This window comes from Bacillus rossius, chromosome 6 (genome assembly GCF_032445375.1).
Source record: "Bacillus rossius redtenbacheri isolate Brsri chromosome 6, Brsri_v3, whole genome shotgun sequence".
In the NCBI taxonomy this organism is placed as follows: domain Eukaryota; kingdom Metazoa; phylum Arthropoda; class Insecta; order Phasmatodea; family Bacillidae; genus Bacillus; species Bacillus rossius.
Window position 1 is genome coordinate 6831459 of NC_086334.1, and position 23070 is coordinate 6854528.

At 35.4% G+C, this 23070-nt stretch overlaps 2 protein-coding genes across 6 annotated transcripts in view; one reads left to right on the plus strand and one right to left on the minus strand.

Moving 5' to 3' along the window:
• The first annotated feature begins 716 nt into the window (after nt 1-716).
• LOC134532558 (alpha-ketoglutarate dehydrogenase component 4) lies at nt 717-8879 on the plus strand. 3 transcript variants are annotated; one of them, XM_063369080.1, is made up of 4 exons: nt 717-922; nt 5663-5720; nt 5822-5964; nt 8702-8879. In XM_063369080.1, exons 1-4 carry the CDS (start codon nt 893-895, stop codon nt 8717-8719), a joined length of 249 nt encoding a protein of 82 aa, XP_063225150.1. In that variant the 5' UTR covers nt 717-892; the 3' UTR covers nt 8720-8879. The 3 variants fall into 3 exon arrangements, with proteins under 3 accessions (XP_063225150.1, XP_063225148.1, XP_063225149.1); XM_063369078.1 differs by having other exon boundaries at nt 767-922; nt 5798-5964; XM_063369079.1 differs by having other exon boundaries at nt 767-922; nt 5807-5964.
• A 1728-nt stretch (nt 8880-10607) lies between these two features.
• The window catches only part of LOC134532559 (homer protein homolog 2-like), a 144091-nt gene continuing 131628 nt past the window's right edge, over nt 10608-23070 (minus strand). For all 3 annotated transcript variants that reach the window (XM_063369082.1, XM_063369083.1, XM_063369081.1), the window contains 3 exons: nt 22648-22829; nt 21549-21706; nt 10608-19259 (listed from right to left, as the gene is read on the minus strand). In XM_063369082.1, coding sequence (XP_063225152.1) covers nt 19074-19259; nt 21549-21706; nt 22648-22829 — 526 coding nt within the window. In that variant the 3' untranslated portion in view covers nt 10608-19073. The remainder of the gene's footprint in view (nt 19260-21548; nt 21707-22647; nt 22830-23070) is intronic.

Sequence of the window (23070 nt, forward strand, 5' to 3'; positions counted from 1 at the left end):
CAATTACTTGAATGGGAAATCAAGGGCCTGAAGCCGAGGGACGTCAATATATATTACCCTTGGATCTCATTAGTATTCAAATGTATCAAGCCAATTTTTAAAATTATATTTAGGTGAGTTTATGGTATTAAAATTTAACTTCCTACATTTGATATAATTATTTATGACTACAGATTACTTTGAAAAATGCAGTTGTTTCAATGTGGGTAAAAAGTGCAGTCAAATATATTTAGATATTCAAGAAAATTAATTTGCCAAAATAAATTAAGAAATCATAACACTTATGAATTTACTGTTGAAACATCTACATCTGTACGATTTCATAATAAATTATCGTGCACAAGAACATTATGTTTAATGAATTAAATGTAATTTCTAGATAATCTTTGGTTGCACTGTTGCTTAGCAATAATCACAACACGATTACATTTTTTAATTTTCCTGAAACGAGATACTTTTAAGCCATTAAATTAATATCTATCATTAGTATTTATCCCTTCTTATTAGTTTATTTTGCTATTCAGAGTGGGTACATCCAATAACGGAAATTGTAGTTTATATTTAAAGACGCCATATTGGCTGCAACAGTTTTATGTCATTTTATTAATATGTGTTGTTTTGCTGTAGTTATATTTAAATAAATATAGTAAAATTTTCTACGCTTTCATTTTTAGCATTACATAAAAATCAATGACACGTGTTATCTATGGGCATAGAAATTGCTTTGGAAATTGTGTGCTTCGCAGTGCCTATACAGCACTCTACTGACTTACGAACCTAAGGGTCAAATATTGATTACAGCTTTCTATGGTTTTAAATATTTTGAAAAAGAAAAATTAAGTAATAATTAAATAATTTTGCTTTTTATATTGTTAAGTAAAATAAGTGTCAGATGTCTTCTGTTGGAGTAAAATTGTGGCAAGTAAGTGTTTTAAGTACCTATGTAAATTATGTTATAAATATCAAATAAATGTGTTAAAGCTATTGGTTACGTGTGAGACTTTAAAAGTATAATTATATATTTACTATAAACAGCAGATTTTTAGACAAAGGATTTCTTTTTGTTACAGTAATGTATCTTTATTAATATATTTCAATGAATATCTCAAGCGAGAGTTTCAGGACGATATTTAGTATATCAGGAGGATATATTTTCAATATGGGTAAAGGAACAATATGAAATGAAGGCAAGTCAAGGATCGTCAGGTATTTGAAGAAGAAAACAGTGGGCCTATCACTTCAGGGGGAGGAAATATGGGAGATAAAAAAACAAATGGCCAAGGAAAACTGGGGTGGGGCGTTAGCAAAAGTAAAAAAAAAAAAGTGTTTAAAATCAGGAAGGCCTTGGATATGCTGGGAAGGGTACTGAGGAGATGAAGCAGTGGAATGAAGAAGCAGGCTTACGTTATGCAGCGGCAGTGTGGGATCCACACACAGTTGTGTTCGAGAGTGAACGGGAGGGAGTGCAGCTAGATGGGTGAAGGGGAAGTGGAGGATATTATAGGGATGAAAGGTGATGGCATGTATCTAGCCCTGTAAGAGCTTTTGAAAGAAATGGGGTGGGAGAGTCTAAAATATAAATGGCAGACATAGGTTAGGTAGTCAGAACGTACTGGATATTTAGTAGGATGGGAGGATGAGGAAAGAGGGTAAGATGGCTCACATGGTAGAGAGAGTGAAAACTAGAAACAGGAGAGAGAACTAGAAATGTTTTGAAGAGAGGAGGGTAATGGAAAGGTGAATTATGTACGCACTGGTCATAAATGATTGGTGACTGGAATAGTTCAGATGAGAGAGTGTCAGCAAGCACAATGGTACACTTCAGGAAGAAGGTAAAATTAAAGTAGTGTAAAAATGCTGGCCACGAGAATTGTGCCCAACAGCTGCAGGTTTGAATTCAGTTTATAGTAATTTCCTAGAGTGTTCATTTGGAAAAGAGTGAAAAAACTTTCTGTAAATGGATAGTTTCGAGTTTTGCTGTTAGAAAAATACTATTAATATTTTTTAATATAGCTAACTTAACCATTTTTTAACATTATTTCAAAGATTTTTATATATATTTAACCTAACCTACCAAACTTTGAAACATTACACGTTCTGTATCATGTATCCAAGTTGATCCTTTGATCCTGATAACATTTTCTTGCACCTATAATTGATCATGTGGTACATGATGCTTGCTGTTTTAGTTCAGTACGTCGAAAGATCCTCACGTAATAAAAACTTGCGATATTACAATCAGACCTGCCAACTCTCATGATTTTGGTGTGAGACTCGCGATTTTAAGGTCCATCTCACGCCCTCACGCCAAAATAGTGTTTCCTTACGATTTTTCGGGGCCCCAAGATTTTGTTTGTAAAAGTTACAAAACAAGTTTTACGAAAGCTTACAGTAACGAGTTTCCATCAATACTCGAGTCACATAAAGGAAGCAATTTTGCATTTTGTAGCGTGTGCCGTGCTGATTTTTCTATCTCGCATAGTGGAAGAGGAGACATTGTGAAACATGTCGCTACAAAAAAAACACATGAAGTGTATTGCTTCCAATAAAAAATTTAATTTTGCTGTGAACAGTGATAATAGTGTTACACGAGCAGAATGTTATTTTACATCTTTTTTAGTTGCAGCCCTGCATGATCACTACACAACAGCCTAAATTATGTTCAACTAAATTAAATCTGCAACCTATAATTTGTTCAAATAAATTTTGAAGCAGAGACCATGTAGCATATGTACAGGTATGTCACTTAAATTTAAAGATTCTCATTTGTTGTTTTTTATATCTGACATGTATTTATGGGCCAGAAAATTTTTATTGAAGACCTCATGATTTTTTAAATTTGAATGTTGGCAGGTCTGTACAATGAATAATGATCGTAAGTAGAATACAAAAGAGGAAATGTCCACAAGATCTGACATTAATTGTTTGTTTTGTGGGGAATTAAAACAGAGCATCATGTACCAAATGATCAGCGTAGTTACATGATCGTGCCATCAGGATGAAATGATAGGCTTTGATGTGTGATACGGAATAATTACTTGTAATTCAACTACCTATTCGAAATTGTAAATTACCAGTAAACTGCCTAAAATATTGGAATGCCATTTCACAGTATCATCTAACAGATTAAGAGAAATGAAAAATACCATTTTCAGAATTTTATTTTGAATTTTTCTAAAGAGCATCAACTCAAGGAAATCACCTGATTTAAATTATGTTAGGGTATTGATTAGTTCACTTGTCAGTTTGTGCACTTATACTAGTCTGGTTCAACCAGACCTACATTTTTTTAAGTGGTGAAATTTGTCAATAGATTTTTAACATCACGGCGTGTATTCTCTAAAGTTTCTGTATTTTTCCCTGTAGTGCTGTACAGGGAAAACTGACACATTAAGTACATTCTCAAAAATCTTACCTTTTGCTAGTGGGTGTCGCAGCATTATTCAGGGCAGGGTGGTTTTTATTTATGAGTATTGCCTTTTTCGATTAAAAAAATATACTGTTATTATTTTTAATTATCTTAATCCCTGACTGTCTCACAAAGGGTATTTTTAATTTCTCACTTGAAAATAATGTTCTTGAATAATAAACTTTTTGCAGTTATCTGAATTAATGGGGACTGCCCCTGATCCAGATAATAAAATGTCCAGATAATTGTATAATAATGGAAAATAGGTAGTAATTTTGTTAAAAAAAAATAAACATAAAGTAATTGTACAGAAGATATACAGTAAAATTATACATACTGTAGTTATTTTAACAACAAAAAATTGTTGATGCATTTCCTAAAGTACAGTAATTACATAAACATAATAAGTACTTATGATTCCTTGAACTGTAGGAGTCCGCTGTTTAGACGTCTTGAATTGGGTCTGTGCGGCCAAGTCCCGTATCCGCTTGGCGGTGACCAGCGGGATGTGGTCACATTCAGACTGCCGCTCCATCCATGGTAGCGCAGTCTCTAGACACGCAAGCGCCTCACCAGCTGATGGTCCAGCGTCTGGTTCAATAGCCACATTGTCCTTCTGGTCATCAATTTCTTCCATCTGAGTTACACTTTGAATTAGCTCATCATCGTTTATAATTTTATACCCAGGGTTGGAATAACCACAAGTAAGTTTTCTGCAATGCATTCGGAGCAACCAGAAATTTTTAAGAGGATATCTCTTATGTTCTCAAGCGACCTAGGTCATCCTCATCCCCTCCTTAGTTGAAATGCCTTTCAGTTTGTTCCAAGCTCTTTTTAAAGTGCTGTTTTCACCAAATTCCATGCTTCCGCCACTATATAAGAGCAATCTTTTAAATTAATTCTTTGGTAATGAGCCACAATGCCTTTCATTTTCGTCTTCTATCAAAAGCTTCCTCAACGGTAGTCTTTTGCAGTGTCACTTTATAGTTTCAATAATCGATAGGTCCATTTGCTGCAGCAAACTGGTAACGTTTGGCTGCAAGAAAATAGTTTTAAAAAGTCAATGTTCTATGTCAAGAAGGTTTTCTGTGGGGTGGTTAGGTTCATTATCCAAAATTAACATAGCCTTACTGCCTTCTCTTCGTATAGCCTTCTTCTAGCCTTTTTTACTTCAGGTATGATAATTGAATCATACTATTCAGTAAACAAATCAGTGGTCATCCTGGCCCTGAAAGTGATGACTATGGTGGGTGAAGTGTCATGACACAGCTTCAACTCTGAAGCTAAGGCAACCATGAAACCAGCAGGGAATGCCTGAAATCATCTCTTGACAATCACCATTCCAATGTTAAAGTTTGCCTGTGCTTTCTTATATTGCAATGAAAGTGTAACGTAAAATAGAAACTGCAAAAATGGACGAGAGCAAAACCAGCCTGGGTGTGAACACTCGTGCTCTTTTTTTTTTTTTGTGAAGAATTTACAGTTGCCTTGCGGCAAAAAAAAAAGAGTGAGATTGTGTTTAGGCCATGTCCGAGTTCAAGTACACCATTGTTTACTTGGGACCTGGCGTACTTCACTTACTTTGTAGTATGCGGTATGAATCTGGACAGGTTCAACGTTTGATTTCTTCAAACGATAATTAGCCAGCAGAACAGGTTGTTTGCATAATTTTTTTTCCAATAAATTAGTGGATAACAATTTTTAACACTTTATTAGTGTCACATGAATATACAACCAATTACTTTATGATTCTAGCTTTGTTTCGTATTACAATTATTAAATTACCCATTTTTGTACTCATGTTAATGAATTTATGAAAATTTTCATTTGAACATCTTAAATTTTTTTTTATTCATTCTAATACCAATTATATATAAAGTGAAAATTATTTTATAAATATGTAATTTACCTAATTGTTAGAACAAATATAAATTAAAAGGCCTTTTTAAAAATGGCGACTTTTCTTTATGTCAAAGTATGCTAGAAGTACACATTCTTTCACTTGCATACTTCACTTCCAGTTCCAACAGTACTCGTGTGACTTTGGTGGACAAGTACGTATATAAGTATATACTTCAGGTAGATTCGGACACGGCCTGAGTTAGAGTAGGGAGAAAAAAAAACTAGCAACGAAAAGGAAATTTTAATAAATGGAGTAAAAAAAAAAGTAGTTACCAGCTTGACTGCAGTTGTGTGGTTTGGCTATGAAGACGGTTTTGGGTGGCGTTCTAACCGAAGAATTTGGCGTTTCAGACGGTGCGGCCTCACGTGCCCCTGATCAAGTTCCGCAAGGGAGGCCTGTCCGGGAGCGGTAAGCCACGGCAGTTTGTCGCCGCGCGTAGCGTGTCACAGTAGCTAGCAGCTGCCGTTGCACGGCGCGAGTGTGAGGTGTCGCAGCTGCGGCTGTTGCAGAGGCGAGGGGCGTGACGGAGCCCGGCCCGGGGCCGCAGCCCGGGAGACCCGCGGCTGCTACGGTCCACGTGATCAGCGGAGGGGAGCTGCCGGCGCGTCTTCGTCGCAGACCCATCGACGACTTCGAGATTGCTTACATAAACGTAAATGTTTCGTGCTTCCCCACTCCTTCGTGCCTGTTGAGAATGCTTTCCCACGTGAAATGCATATAAAAAGGGTGTTGTCTGTTAAGTCGGTTTACGGACGATTATTTTACGTGATGTCATGAGAAAACATTGATGAAAAATTGCATACTTTTAATTTTCAAATATTATTTACAGTTTATGCTAATTTAATTTAAATAATTTGTTTAAATATAATCACGAACAATTAGTTATAGAAATAAACTGCAATCAAATCAATGTCAATAAATTGTTAATTTGAAATGACGAAAATGGACAAATAAATCAAAATTTTTAAATTGCTGCTTTTAAAAAGCCCGTCTTACCGTGTTTGATATTATAGAATATTTTCTCGCACGGTGGTTGGCCAGTTGAACACTCGGCTCAGGTGGAACGTGACAAAGAGTCATGCTTTTTCGTGCGTGCTGCCGGCGTTCATCGATTTATAAGATGTTATCACTTCAAAAAATATATATATATATATAGGTAAGGAATATATAGTTTTTGTAACATCATTCCTTCTGTATATTATCATTGTAACTTTGTAGGTATATCTTATGTTATGAATAATGGCTAAACCTTTCTATATTTTGTTAAAATAGGATAAATATCACAGAGGTAGCAGGTTAAGTTAATTTTACCAGTACCAATTTTTGTATTCTTTTAAAAGCTTAGCTGCAATTGGAAATTTTTTTGTTCCCACTAGGTTATACTAATTTTTTTTGTTAACATCTGTTTTAATTTACTGTAAATTATTTTATTTAACTGAAACTTCTTTGGGCACGATAAGAGTAATATTTCAAGCCTGAATCTTAATGCAACATTTTCATGAAACATTGTTGTGAAACTAGGCCTGTGCGAATATCATTTTTTTTTGTTTGGGATCAAATACGAATATTGAATTTGAATAGTAAGAAGAGAATTAGAATCCCACTAAAGACATTTTTCATGTCATGTAACTTCGTAAAATTACACACACAAATACCACTCAAGTTAAAGGTTGGCTAAGTTAAGTCAGCTACAATAATTATATGGAAAATGATTGTGATTGTGCAGGTAACCTAGCCTGACTTAATAATAATAATTTGTTTTCAAGTTTGAAATGACAAATATGCTGTGTTTTGAATTGTTTACGTGATTTATTCCGTTACTTTTACTGTAGCAGGAAAAATATACTTTTAATACTTTATGCTTGTTTTAAACGTCAGTTTTTGTTCATGTTTATGATTATGAAGTCCCATTAATATATATGCATATATATGATGAAATAGATGTTGCGACTCAAAAAATATATTATAAAAACGTAAAAATGGTTTAAGATGTAAAATGAATAAATCAAAATTGTGTTTATAATATTACTGAACTAAAATTACAATTCATCTGGCTGCTTTTAACCACAAAAACTCATGGATAACTTGGGTTTAAATAAGTAGATATGAGCGCATTCAATTACTAATTTTAAAATACAAAATTTAAAAAAATAAAATTCACATTTTTTGTCAAATAGATTGCAGTGGATTTCGTGGTATTTTGCAGTTCACAAAAACTGTCTGGATCAAAATGTAGGTAGAGTAGCAGGTTGTGGAAAATAAGTTGAATAGGAACTGAAATGTAAGGTTGTTTGTTAAAAGTTAAGTAAGGTGCACAATTAAAAAAAAGTTATCTCGTAATTTAAGTATGTGAACAAACCTTTGCCATATAATAATTGTAGCAGACTTAAGTTGGCCAACTTTTCACTTGAGTGATAGTTGTTTTATTTTCCGAAGTCACATGACTTGAAATGACTTTAGTGGGATTATAATTCTCATTCTTACTATTCGTATTCGTGAATAATTTTATATTCAAATTGAATTTGAATAGTTTATTATTTGTATCAGAAAATTTGATTATTTGCACAGGCCTATGTGAAACGTTTCTAATGCTAAAAGGACAGAGAATAGGTACTTGGCCAAAGAGATATAAATAGAGCACTATGCCATATATGTTGCTGGGCTCATTTAACTTCACTCTGATACATCCCCTGCCCAAAAAATTAGAACCAAGAGAGATAGATGAATTAAAGAATAAGACTGTGTGTGTCTGTCTCTCTCTGTGCGTTTGCACGTACTTGTTACATAAAACATATATTTGTATTCTATACAGTCAGCTGTGAATGCAGTGAATTTTATATTTGCTACCAGTGCGCTCGTGTTCCTCCTTGTTCAACCAGCAGCGTAGAGAGCGCTGTTGAGACAGTTCCTGCATAGATAGTGCTACCTGTTATGAATTTCATATTCCGTTGAGAGATTTGGTGTGTTCTAAATGGCAGAGTTTTTAAAGAAACAATGACATAAACAGTTTTTATTTATAATGCATTTTAACTGTAATATTTATTTATAAATTTGTCTTCTTTCTCTCTCTCTGCTCTCTTACCTTTTAGGGTATATCTAACAAGGTTTCAATTGCCAAAGATGTTTAATTTCTATCACGTGTATTTTACATTATTTTTGAAATAACGATATTGATGCTTCTTGATTCTTTTATAACAACTTGTCAAAATATCAAAATTAGTTTGAAAGAATTAATTGTAATGTCAGAACTATTGCTGTTACATGTTCTACTCACCATGTTTCAAAGCAGTATTGAAGTATTAAAACAGACAAAGTATCATATATTTTAAGAACCTGTTTGTTTTGGATGAAGGTTGATTAGTTATTAATTTAATTTTTGAATGTTTCAGAGAGGTGGCCCAGAGTGAAATGCACTCAGCATGACTACAGTATGTACTTCAATAGAACTCACATTAAGTTGAGGATTAAGACTGCCCCAGTTTGTGACCAAATAATATAATAATTGTACAGTTATTTATTGAAAATATTATGAAATAAAATGCACATAAATGAGTTTTATTATCAGAATCTTAGTCTGCAAATTTTTTATTTTGCTCCAAGTAACCTAGTGTTAATATAGCATAAACTTGTACGACACCCGACCCCCCCCCCCCCTCCATGCTTACAGTGTTCACAAGGGTAAGTACATGACATACTGTATTTTTTTTTATGAGAAAATGCTTTTACATTGTTCAATTAATTTTTAAAAAAATCCTTTGTTTTACAATTTTGAAGTTACTAATTTCTAGCATCTCCTGAAACATTCTAGAAAATTAAGAAATTATCTAAACTTAAGAAATAGTATATGTTCTCATGTTCCCTGCAGTAAAAATGTTTTCCAATTGATGAACCCAGCATTTTCACACAATTATTCTCGTTGAGAAAGAGATAGCCGTGAATTTGAAACAGTGCCTGGTGCAGGCAACTTTGCAATGAAAGATTTAAGGTAAAATCAAAAAGCTTTAAAATAAATTCTGATGAATTAGATACAAAAGAAGTTTTAATTTTTATTTGTAAATTTGAATCCTTATTTTTACTGTAATAAGTTGGTTTTATCAAATTTGTTTCAAACAAAGGTTTTAGATTAAGTTTAGGAGTTTTACAATAAATAGTAATGGATTTGATAGTACCGTGTTTTCTCACATAATAGTTGCACATTTTATTACAAAATCAAGTTTGAAAGTAGGAGTGCGACGATTATGCCTAAAAAAAAATTTATTGTTACAAATTATTCATAAAAACGAAACCCATTCACGGAAAGTACGTTTATTTACAAAGTGAAGTATAAAAGAGCACGCCAAACAATTTAATAATTCATGCAACAACAAACCTTTCTTCAACTTTAAATAGAGAAACAAAATCTGCTATCCAAATGCAAGCCGAACGAAAGCGTAACTACCGAAGTAAACACCACAAAAGAGTGTGGGCTATCAAATATACCTAGTTAACTCGGTAGCGGATAGAGAGCGCGTGTTGCATGCAATCGGCGAGATATCTATATTCGAATACGTGTGCGAGCTCTATACGGGAAGCAACATAACGAACAGTAATGATTGCAACGAGCGTTGGCTACATTTTTGTAAGCGTTACACCGCGGCAACGCGGATGAACAGATGAAGGTAATAATGTTTAAAAAGTCTTTAAAAGGAAATTTACACATCAGACAGCTTCCTATTTCGTGTATTTAAATAAGTACGCGGTAATTTCTGAATAAATATTATATCCATACTTTAAAATACATTGTTTTATACAGAAAAGATACCTACACAAAGCGCTCGGCATCTTAACAGCGAACCAAAATCATCATGCTACGTTTACGCGAGAGGTTTTTTTTAAATCCAAATATTGACGCCCTAAAATATGGGTGCGACGATTATGCGATAGAGGGTATATCTATTGAATAATATATAAACTTATGGGTTGATGAGAGTTTTGGGGGGATCTGTACCATGAAACAAAAAAAAACCAAACAAAGATTTTCTGGAAGTCACCATGGTATTACCTAAAATATGTAGTCTTCCTTCGAAATCGCCTAAAACAAAAATTTTTGAGTGTTTGAAACCATGGTCTTTAGTTAAGTTACAAATGACTGATTTTTCACACACTTTCATGCATGTGTATATACCATTACTGTTTTTAACACTGCATTCTTAAAGAACATTAAAAACATAAATTTTACCTTATAAACATTAGGTAGTTCCTTACCGCCAATTATTTCCTGTAAATATTCAAGATAGGAAAAAGAAACACACACACTTTATGAAAAGATTTTATTTCTCTACTGTTTCCATGGTATGTTCTTAATGTTCTGCAGCTAAGAGAAGTCAAAACTTACATCAGACAACTGTGAAGCAGAATTTGTATAGCGAATAGTCAAATATACAACTGTCAACATCCTTTGGTTTCAATATACTGCACACAGAGAAAAAAAAATTCAGGTTAATTTTTCTGTTTTATAGTATCATACTTGAGCATTAACAAAGACATACAAATTCACTAAAGGAGATAAAAAAAACTACCAAATGAGAAAAAAATGTGAAAAGTATCAAAAATAAAAATTACAGATTACAACTATAAATAAAACCATTAAACACATCCAAGTATATTTACACATACATAGGTTCTCGTATTTTGATGCACCATCCTTTGTCCCAAAAAAAAATATTTACAAAATATTTAGGAACAAACACAGCTTCCAAAATAACATTAGGTACTTTACGTTCCCCCACCACAATTGCCACATGCTACGCGCTGTATGCATAGAGAGATATTTTGTTCATCTGAGAAAATTATTCCTGGGCTAAATCAGTCTCAGCTTATGTTATTGAAGTAACCACGTGGTTCAAGCGACTAAATGCTCGTTTAAGTCTTGTTGCCACGGCGCGTGGCACTGGCCATTAATATCCAACCATTAACCAACATTTCTCGAGAACGGTCGAGCCACTCCAAGCAAGAACGAGGGTCTAAAGGCATCCCGGGAATGAAGCAGGTTGCATCAGAGTTGTGTCCAAACATGATCACGGGCAGCTGATAGCCAGGCGATCCATTCAATCAATTAGCCAATCGCTTTGTCCACCAACGAGCGAGTGAAGCGCTTGCGCCCTCCAGTTAGTGAGATGACGATCATGACAAACTACATCTACATTTGATCCCATTACGGCATGTAGTCATTGATCAGTTCTATGGATAGAATTCTTCAGCAATGTTTGCCCAGTTGAAATAAAATAATTAAAACATTCAACTACCATTTTTAGTCCTTAATTGCAAGTGCATTTATTATCCACACTAAATAGTAAGGAAACTTCAAATTTAAAAAAAGTTTCAAATTAATAAGTTCATTTTCTTGTGGCGAGTTTGCTATTCAAAATATTTGTTTGATTTAGATAATTTATTTTACAATATATTGGCTTACAAAAAATTCTACGGGGCAATACTTTAATGCATAATGCACACAGTTATGAAAGGCCTCCTAGCTGGCTCACCTTCACTGTTAACCAGAGTTGCTAGAGGTGTTCCAAAGTGTGAGCAAAACCAACATTGCTAAAATATTTTCACGCTGAGAAAAATATTGAAATTTGGCAGTGAGTTGGTTCCTCATCAGAAATATAAAAAGACGTACAATAGCACATTGTAATATTATTATTATTATTATTATTATTTAAGATCTCGTGTACATATTTTTTACCAATAACTTGTAATGCCAGCAACTGTCATGACCAACAATTATTTTGCCGCCTTCCAATATTCCCAGCAACATCAATTCTACCGAGAAGCTCCTCTTGTTAACCATATTGCTTTATGTATGTAGTATAGGATGTCCATAAATGAATATTCCATTTTCAATGGTATAACAGTTTAGTATAGACTACAGTCAAACCTCAATAATACAAACTTGATGGGACCATCGGAACCGAACCAAGAACCAGGAAGTAAGTAGAACCGACACATCACTATCACCATGTAATCTCGTCCCTACATGTGGCGGTTAGTAAGTATGAATTAGAATCTCTATTTCACTTCCACACACAAAAATCTTTTAAAACTGTTTTCACACTACATACACTACACATCAGCCAATGTTTTGTGTGTTTAACCAACATGGCACATGCTATTATCTGGGAGGAGGTGGCCTGCTTCACCCGTTTACCATGTTATAATGAACGCGTGGATACCTCATGTTTTAAACCACCTTTATTTTGGTGAAATTGCTTGTAAGAGAGAAAAAAAAATGATTTAATCAACCTATAAACAAGTGGGCCCAAGAGTAAACTTGCTCTGTTACATTTGAGAGGGAATCTGCAATGTTTACTTTGCACAGTGTTAAAAAATATATATCCACGTGTTTTACGATAAGACTTAAAGCGGTTACCAAAACAACAAAAGCTGAACTACATACGTACATACATATCATGAACTTACTACATTAACAAATGTGCATATAATTATAAAATAATATCAGCTGTTGATGTCCTTTCATCCTTTTTGAGTTGTATTTAAAAAAATCTATCAATACCATTACCTACATAATGTATTTTCCAAGCCAACACATACAAATTTAATGTAATGCAACTATTTTCAACCACTGACAATCAGTCTTTCCATTCATTTGTAGCACTGGACAATCACTTTTTTTTATCATCATCCGAGAAAGGTTTCTAATTTCCAAGGAACAATTACAGGTTGGTGCCAAAAAAATTCAACACAATTACAAACTAACACACATGATTTCAAAAACTTTACAAACAAAAAACATAATCCAAACAAACATTTCACAATTTCTCAAAATTTCTGCTTCCTATTGCCGATGGGCTACATACAAATTGACCTATAACAGTAATCTGCAACTTGCAGCAACCATTCGCCTTCGAAGCACCCGACGCACCTACGGAATGCTACCTCACAACGCTCTTCCAGTCGAGGAAGATGATAAAATATTAAATAACACTGCGCCAACAAATACAGCACACGACGATGCGTGCCAACACGCCGCTCGATGGCGAATCACAACACACTATTAACTGTCGTTAGCTACTCTAAGTTGTGCATTTTTCATATATATATTTTTTCTAAAGTGTAACATTTGTTTTTCCTAACAAAATCCACAGCAACCTTTTTTTTACAGGAGTTTATTTTTTTACATCACTGTCTACTAACTTTGCTTATGACACACAATAAATAATGTTACGTTTTCGACACTTAATGTGAAATGGTCGGTCGATGAATGTTTTGGACACAAAATACATCCGACTCAAAAACTTCATTTGTGTCACTTTGTACAGCTGGTCATATTCACAAAGGAAAAGGGAGAAATTTAAGTTCAAGTGTCTATAAAAAGAACTCACATCAATTTTGAAAACCCACTGTTCATATTTTAAAATTATAATACCTGAATTAAAAACATATGCATTTGGGACAATCCATCAAACACTACGAGCCTGAAAAACATTATTTCACTACCCAATACTTTATTCACAAATATTTTCAGTCATCAAATGCATATTTTGTTAGAAATTTAACCATTTTTTTTTTCAAACTTAGAAAAAAATATTTTATAAAGAACATGCATCATTCATTACATGATAAAACAAAGTAGCTAACTGTAGATTTTTAATTAATATTTAATTGGCAGACCTGCTGCCAATTTACACTATGAAATAAAAAGTTTCTTTTTAGAACAAATAATGGATTACCTGGGAAAATACAAATATTTTATACTTCAGAAAATGCAAAGGTTCATTCACGTGATATGTTAAGAGTTCTTAATGTGCGTTTGTCAGAACATCTAGAAGTTGATATTCTGCAAGCTATTTATTACACAATCCACAAGTACAGACGTAGTTCAAGTAGATTAAAAGTTCAGACATTCAATATGCACCGTATCATATAAAATCTTTCACTCATACTTATTTAGACAGAAATATATATGGTTCACAACCATTGAGAGTTATCTGCAAGTCTTGAGATTTAACAACTAAAGAGTTTCACATCAGGTTTCAGTGTAGCTGCTATTCACTGTGATTGTGTACAAAAAAAAACACTACTGCAAATCTCAGTCTAAAATAAACCTTCACATCTCAAATGCATACTTAGTTTTAATTACCCATACACATCCTAACCAAGCAAACTCTGAACATAAGGTACTGTTTCAGCTGACTGTCACAAAGCAAAACATGTTAATCATTATCATTATGAAAGTAAAAATTAATAATTCTGAGATACTAAAGAATGATTCATTGTTGATAATATCTATATGGTTTGACCAAAGTAAATATGAGATTGTTAGCAAGTTGGATCAATACAACTAGGACAGAGGTAGAAATACGATAACAAATCCAGGTCAGCCTGTGAATTTGAAGGAAGTCAATATAAGAAGTGTACTTACTGAAAATGTCCTTTATACAGCTCTGACATGACTCAGTGTGTCCGTCCAATGTGTGCTACCTGTACTGTACAGTTACAATTGTGCATGTGATTTAAAATATTAGCTATTTATTAGTGCATTTTAAATGCTTTTTATTTTATGTTCTAAATGTTAGTATTAGTGATCTTGTGTTACCATGCAAGACTTTACTTATTTCTTCCTCTACATCAAACCGGATTATCTGGAGATTCAAGTTAAAAAAGGCTGACTTGGCCAGATTCTACACCCCTATTTAACGAGCCCCAATTGACTGCAGCGATTTCAAATGCATTCCCAGGAACTGTCAAAAAGCGATCCAGTGTTTATTTTTATTCAGAAGACACAAGCTCGTTGAAATTAATTCACTTTGCAATAAACTATACGGCAGCCCTGGGTATTCTTGCTTGATTTGCGTAAATAGGTCATATGTTTCCTAACATGGTTTATTATTTGGAAGACATTTGACTATTGAAACAAAGGCAAATTAATTTTTGTATGACAAAACACTGTGATATACTGCAACCAGCCTAAAAAATGGACATTGCCAAAATTTCTCTGCTGGGTGTTTTTACAAATACTTGTGTTTCTTTATGTAAATATAAATTTCACAAGGCAAGAAGTTCTCACTGGAGGCAATCAAAAATGTAATTCAAGCATTTATATTCATTATTGAAAAATTTTTGGATTTTGGTTTTAAATGCACTAAGACATTTCAAATTTGATTATAACGAATTTATTAGGGGTGTGCAGGAATAGGTTTTTGTACTGTGGGAAATTTTCGGGAAAAATAAATTATTCCCGCGGGAAACGGGACGGGATCGGGAAAATTAAAAAAAAAAAAAAAAAAAAAAAGCAATTTTTTAATTATAATATGAGAAGATGGCCATTTAAACGTTTCTTGCAAAGTTAGTTGTTTTTTTGCTGCTATTTCTTTTGTCTGCTTCACTTGCCCTTTTTTCAGCGGCGACATCATATTTTTTAGCATCCTCAAATTCTCTTTTTATAACCAGACGTGCTACCATGATCGCATCTCAAAATTTTTTCACACGAGACACACTTTGCCAGGGATTTACTGTCAGACGTTCAAAATACTTCCAAACACTTTTAGGTTTACAAGTAACAAGCTGATCGGTTGCGACATCCATTATTTGTAGGCTGCTAGTTTGTTTTAATATACAACGGCATCGAAAATAGGAACAGATACTTTGCACAAGCCTTAATAACGTAACGTCAGCCGACAAAGCCCGCAAAACTAAACAGTAAACAACTATTTTTTTCTCCCAAAGCAAAATCATAGATGTTTATATACTCGTGAGCAGTGGTGTAAAGCTACGTGATTTCATATTTTTCAAAGTGCCAATACAGTTCTCTACATCGCCACTGCTATCAAGTAATGAGAACGGTTACGCTTCGTTATGTAACGCAAGTCTAGTATTTCTTATATCTTTGGCGAAAAGGTTGGATTGCGCATGTGTTTTGTTTGTGTCTAACGACACACGTGGTTTTAGGTTAAGTATTGGATTGTGACGGCAATAACGTTATAAAACTGACTATTCACGTATCTTGCAAATTTGTACCCTTGAAGAAATATATTTATGAACGCATACAATATTTAAGGTACTCCATGTACGTTTTTGATATTCCAATTAGATATGTGTAAACGATTATCATAATTCACTGCACACCACAGCTGTCGCTACGATCGGCATACGTTTAAAAGATGTTTTGCGTTTAAATAGTACGGAAACCCTTAAAAAAATGTACGAATCCATAAAAAATATTGTTGTAAAAACAGTTTGAATTGATAGAAAACATTTTCACATGATTAGTAAACATTTGTAAATTTTTAAACAAATTCCCGAAAAATTCTGGAGTAATAAAATTCCCGCCCGGCATTTCGGGAAGCCTATTTTCCCGACTTTTTTCCCGAAGCGTTGGGATCCCGCACACCCCTAGAATTTATATATCCTAGCTTGGGAATCTTGAAGAGACATAAATTAGGTGAATTAGGGCAATGTCAACAACTAACCTCAATCCAAGTGTCACAATGTTTGCTATATTCTAAAGTCCTAATATGAATGGCAGACTATAAAAAAATAAGCATTTTCCCCCGCCTATTTACGCACAAGTAAATTTTTTTTCACTGGAAGACTAAGTACAGGAAACGTATATGAAGTGAATGTAAGCTATTTTACAATTTATAAACTAGTTCATTTCAGTTGCAAAAAAAAAATAGTTACCAATATCATGTATTGTACTGTACTGTACTAAAGAACATGTCCACAAAAAAAATTTTTTCCACTCTGATGAAAACAACACACAGTTAAAACACAAATTATGCACACACACACAAGAACATACAAAATCCAATGTAAAAAGGTACAGTAACTTACTAAACTATTCCACTATCTTTATGTACGTCTCCAACATCTTAATGTTCATCTTAACTACTTGATGTACCTCTTGTTTGTACGTATAAATGTGCAACCCAGATAAAATGAAAAAAATACTAATGAACCTCCATCTCGATGATTTTCGTTTATTCCGATAACACAGTATATGGTTATAGTTAACTGCTGTGAACTATGTAACCAACACAATAACTTATAAGATACTATTTATGATTAGGTATATCCTTCCCATCAATGCCATACATTGACAGGAAAAAGTTTTAAAATTAGGTGAGTACTAACTAAGCCAAAAATTTGAAGCAAACTAATGAAAACTAGCTGTCCTAATCTTGAGAAGTTCTCAGTACAAACCTTCTGGCTTCATGCTGCGCAGTTAATGCTGACAGAACTGGCGACACAACTACCCGCTAGCCAATCAGTGCCCAAGTGCTGCTTACTGCAACAGCCACGAACACTACGTAGCATGAGTACTGTCAAGCGACAAGTCCGCTGCTCTGCCTAACGAGAGTTAGTCTGTCCTATTTACAGCTCCTTTTGTTTATGACACCCTTTACTCAGACTCAATTCTAAGCTGCTTTGAAATAAAATACCGGTAAGCCTGAATGACTTTCTACTCTTCCTCAAGTGCTGCTTACTCTTATAGCTGCATTTCATGCACTTAGATCATGTTCTTACGACCGGTAGGGAGCAGAAACATACACAAGTATCAGTTTAGCCTCAGCTTTCTGGTTTCTCGAGAGTTTTTATTCCAGAAGCTAACAGAAAAATGCATTCCCAGCCACAATTTTCTCTACACTATGAACTAGTGCAGCCCAGAGAAAGATTAACTTTGATCAAATAATTTATCAGTTTTTTTAAGTAACATTTTAGAAAGAATTTAAAAAAAAGGTGTTAATACTAAAATTATATATTTATATTCACTCAAATAATTTCCCAACATAAAAAATTCAGTCAACCGAACATTAACTAAGAAACTGCATAATTTACTATTTAAGAATTCTTAAGGACAATAGTCAAAATAAAACATTTTATAGCACCAGAACATGAGATTCTTTTTCACACTGGATTCCGCCATTATATTTTAATGAATGTTAAGATGTAATGTACCAATTAAAAACTTGTGTAAAAATCTTACCAGTAAAATTGTTTATATAGATGATTTTATAACTCTAATTTGAGTTATTTTCTAAAATTAAATTCATTTATAAAACATTGTGATCTTAGAAGTAGAAAAAAATTGCACAAAACATTAGCAAGCTAAGCCTTAGCATTCTTGAAATAAAAAGTACATGTATCAATGTCAGGAAAAATGTTTTAAACTATCTTTCCAAAAGTAATAGCTTCAAACAGTTCATAAAATAAGATAGGAACTATTTTTTGACACACAAAAAGCTCAACTGACTTCACAACAGAGAGAACAACATATCTGGGTTACGCTGCACCACTGACACTTTTGACTGAGATGGTTGCAGGCAACGGCTAGCAAAGAGTAAAACAAACACTCATCTTAAAAAAAAAAGTATCTGCATATGGCAGTATGCGTGAAAACATACCAATGCACATTAAACATGTCTTACTGAAAGAATCTGACAATTAAGTAGTCACTAAAGAATATGTACAGTCAGAAATTTGCAAAGAGTGCTTAATATCAATTGCAAAAAAAAAAATTAATAACTTCATGGCAGTATACAACTTTGGTTTGTACAATAATACAATAATATCAATAACGAAAGAAACGACAGCAAACCCCTTTCTCTCCAGTACAAGACAAATTGCAGAACTCTTGAACTGCTCGGGAACACGAACGATGAGTGTTTTCGAGCACCGGTTCCTTCTCTGCGACTCGCGGAAGGAGGGGGGAGGGGGGGGAGCGAACACGTGGGTGGCTCACACGGCAGACCAGACCTTGCCTCATGTCTGGAGCGCGGTGGCTATCTCGCGGTGGATGGCGGCCAGCTCCTGCACTCGCGCCGCCAGCTGGGCGTTGAGCGTGTCGAGGACTCGGCGCTGGGACTCCTGCGCGCTCAGGGCCGTCTCGAGCTGGGCCTGGGCCAGCGACACGCCCGCCTGCAGCTCTGCGTTCTCCTGCTGCAGGTTCTGTGCATCCGTCCCACAAACACTCCAACACCACCATCCACAACGACAGGTACAGCATAGTCCCACACATAGTCTGAACTACACAGGTCCAGATCTCTGAGAGTAAGTACGGAGTAAACGGAATTTGCCTTAAAAATGAACTTAATGAGGGAAATTATAAAAAATCTATTTTTTTTTTGTTCATAAAAAAAACTATTCCTACAGCTTAATTTTTGTTTTAACAGTACTGTATACATAAACCTAAGTTTTTAACCTAAGAACTGATGTAGGATTAACAAAACCAAAACATCTTTGTGATTAAAATTCAAAATTTACTGATTGTACAGTACAAAAAAAAACCCACAACATACCTATTTTAAATCTCTTCCAGATTAACCAGTGTCCGGACGAGCGGGGTCTGGATTAGCGGGACTCTACTTACGACGAAAGGTCTTTACCCCAGCTACCATGGTTCGGCAGGTTCTGTACTCCGGCGCCAATCCAGCCACCACTCGCATTCGGATTTTTTGGATGGATTTTGGTTGTTGACCGTGGCCGCTTGTTGCGCTACTGCGCTGCCGCTGTTTTTATTTTGCTCAGAGCTTATTATTACAGTTTATTTTCATTTGTTTCAGAAGGAGTGTTTCCTGTTTTCTCATTTCACAATTTGTATTCCCGTTAAGCAATTTTGACATTCCATAATCTGGCAAAATTGCTAATCCAGCATGTCTGCTGTCCCGAATATGCCAGGATACAGACCTTTCATGTGACTGAACTGCGAGGGATTTAGATATTACTGCAGTAAAAAATCACGCACATTAAACCAAATGCATAAATTGGATGCTAATGGCACTGATGAACCAACAAGTCGTCTACGCTGAATTACAATGAGGAAATGGAAAACTATGAATGATGAATCGTGCTGATCAAGAAACAAGCTTATACGTGCACACATCCACCTGAAAATGTGAGAAGCCATTTGTAGCATGCATGTGGACGAAATAGGAAGCCACGAACTGGAGTATGTCATTCTAATTAAGTGAGAAGCTACATTATTCTAATGATGTGAACATTATGATTATGAATGACTGAATGAATGAATGAATTTTAAAGTTTCGACACTGGGGTCATTAGAGATGATAAGGTATAATGATATAAGAATGGAGCATTGCTGGAATAAGAAGGTGGGAGAAACGACCGTACTTGATAAACCCACTGGCTAAAGGCAACATCTGCAATGTTCAACGCTAATAAAATAACCCTGGATATGCTCAGCCAGAAATCAAACTTAAACTCCTTCGTGGAAGGCAATTGATCTTACAACTCAAACACAATGGTCCCCTATTATGAAGCACCATCCTGGTGAAATGGAAACCTGTGTATACTGCCAATCAACAAAAGCAGGTGCATAAGCAATGTAAGGTAAAACTTGCTATGTGAAACAAGAATCAATTTGTTATCTTGACCTAATAATGAGAAACCACGCACACTATGATAAGAAAGTGAGAAGCCACACACAACATGGTAATGAAGTTATTGAAAATTTTGAGGTGATAGAAAGTTAAAAACCAATCTTGCATGTCGATTCAAAAACCTTATTTGCATTAAAAGCATAAAGGTAGTCAAACACTCGCTGATACAAATACAATAAATCCCTTTAAAGGAGTGTCTAAAGGTACGTAGAAATTCTTACTTATAAATAGAGACAATTTATTAAAAAGGGTAAAATTGCATGTATTGATTGGTCATGTGCTAAATTTTTTAAACTAATGTTACTATGCAGGAAATTTTCTTACGAGGGTTTTACATATCATGCCTAGAGACCTGCAAAATTCGCGGTTTCGATGGCCTTCAGGATAGACTGCACATGTCCCTGTACACTCGGGCAAATAACGCAAGTTCATTGGCTGCCAACTTGTAAGTCGTCTCAGCCGGTTTGTCTGTGATTCGATCCTTCTTTGGTTGAGGGTTTATAACTGGTTGAGATTCGTCCAGATGAACAGTAAGCCAATAGCAAAATTATCTAAGAGGTATATGTGTTTGAATTCTAGCCTATCACCGAATAAATCCGCGAATTTTGCAGGCCTCTAATCATGGCTTACGAAAACAACACCGCCTAAGTGATATTTTGTTTGAAAATGAGCTTTTTTGGTTTCTCCATGGAAACATGAACATTTAGCAGCATCTCACGAAGTGATATCACTGAAAATCCATCAGAATGCACTGCTATGGTCTCATTCAGTTCCAGTTGAACTGCATGTGAAGGGGGAAACACGATCAAACACTGCACCGCAGCGAAGGCGCACCGACCTTGAAGCGCTCCTCCCGGTCCTCCTGAGGGCCCGCCTGCAGCTTGCCGAGCCGCCTGATCTCCTCGTCCTTGCCCTTCACCTCCAGCTCCAGGGCCTCCACGCGGGACCGCAGCGACTGCAGCTCCTTGCGCAGCTCCACCGCCGCTTCCGTGCTGCCTGCGCAACAGGCACTCCTCCTTCGCTCCGTCTGCCGTCTCCTCCACAGCACGGCAATTACAGACAACACTGAACACAGATTTTTAACACGATAGTTAATATATTTTTTTTTTCCTTATACAGTAGAACATTAATTAACCGGGGTAATGGAGGGGAACGTCAGCACGGATAAGCTGAAATCACGGATAATCAAATTCAAATGTATTTCGGTTATACACTACAGCAAAATTTCCTAAGGCCAATTCTAGTTCGTTTCTTTGTTCATTTGTTTCTACTTGTAATGCATATTTTTTTTTAGTTTTACTTCTTTTTTGTCCCTTACCTAATAAATTAGACTTTGCGGGCTTGGTTTACCCCCCTCACTCCCCCCCCCCCCCAACATGTTAATTTTTAATTGAATATCTGGTTAGATCATGGATAATAGAGGTTCTACTGTACTGTATTTTTTTTAATCCTTGAGACCCTAGTTTTGGATGCAAGTGTTAGATTTGTGGTGCTAAGCAATTACAATTATAGAAAATTAACATTTGAATCACTACTACTTATTTGTAATTGACTTTTTGAGTCCAAAGACAACTTTTTAATTGTAAAGTTTCAGCACATGCATGATAACCACAAACACAATATTTTCAACATGTGAGATGTTGGAAATGACATCACCCCTCAAGATATTCGACAGGTATATCTGTTTACGAAAAGGATTCAAGAATACGCTGAGGGTGGAGGAGTAATTTTGAGTATTTAGTTTTTAAATATGGAGAGTGTAAATAGCTTAAATTCATGTAATACAGCATTGCTGAGAACAACATTAGCATTTCACTTCGACTTTGCAAGTGTTTTAATTTTAAACATTCGTTTGGATACTCGCTTCGCACCACAAAAACTTGTCGTTCGCACAGGCCTGGTAGGGCAGGTGGAGGGTACGAACGGTGCATACATACCTTTAGCCGCCTCCAGCTCAATGTACTTGGTCTTGAGCCGTCCGTTCTCCTCCTTGTACGACTGCAGCTGGCGCTTCCACTCCTCCACGTTGGCCGTGCTCTCCTGCAGCGCGCTCGTCAGCCGCACGTTGTTGCTCTTCAGCGTCGCCAGCTCTATCTCCCACTTCTTGGCGTTGGCGGAACTGCCGGCACGAGAGCACGCCACGCGTCACTGCACGGCCCTCCCCCCGCTTCCCGGCTTCCCGGTCCCCCGGGCACGATAACGCGATGCCGCCATGCGCAGTCCCCAGAGAACCAACACAACCACACTCCCGTTTCATAAAAACTGCGGGAGAACCATTTTTACGAATGCCTACGTTCAACTGCAGATTTGGTGCGAGTTAGGTACATCTTGCTACAGCTAGAGGTCTGCGAGAATAATTC

Excerpts from the sequence above, each read along its gene's own strand:
- LOC134532558 (XM_063369078.1), top strand. The coding sequence starts at position 893 with ATGTCTTCTGTTGGAGTAAAATTGTGGCAA. Across the intron at positions 923-5,662 it reads TTGGAGTAAAATTGTGGCAA|ACGGTGCGGCCTCACGTGCC; the intron begins GTAAGTGTTTTA and ends TTGGCGTTTCAG. Across the intron at positions 5,721-5,797 it reads GGGAGGCCTGTCCGGGAGCG|GTGTCGCAGCTGCGGCTGTT; the intron begins GTAAGCCACGGC and ends CGCGAGTGTGAG.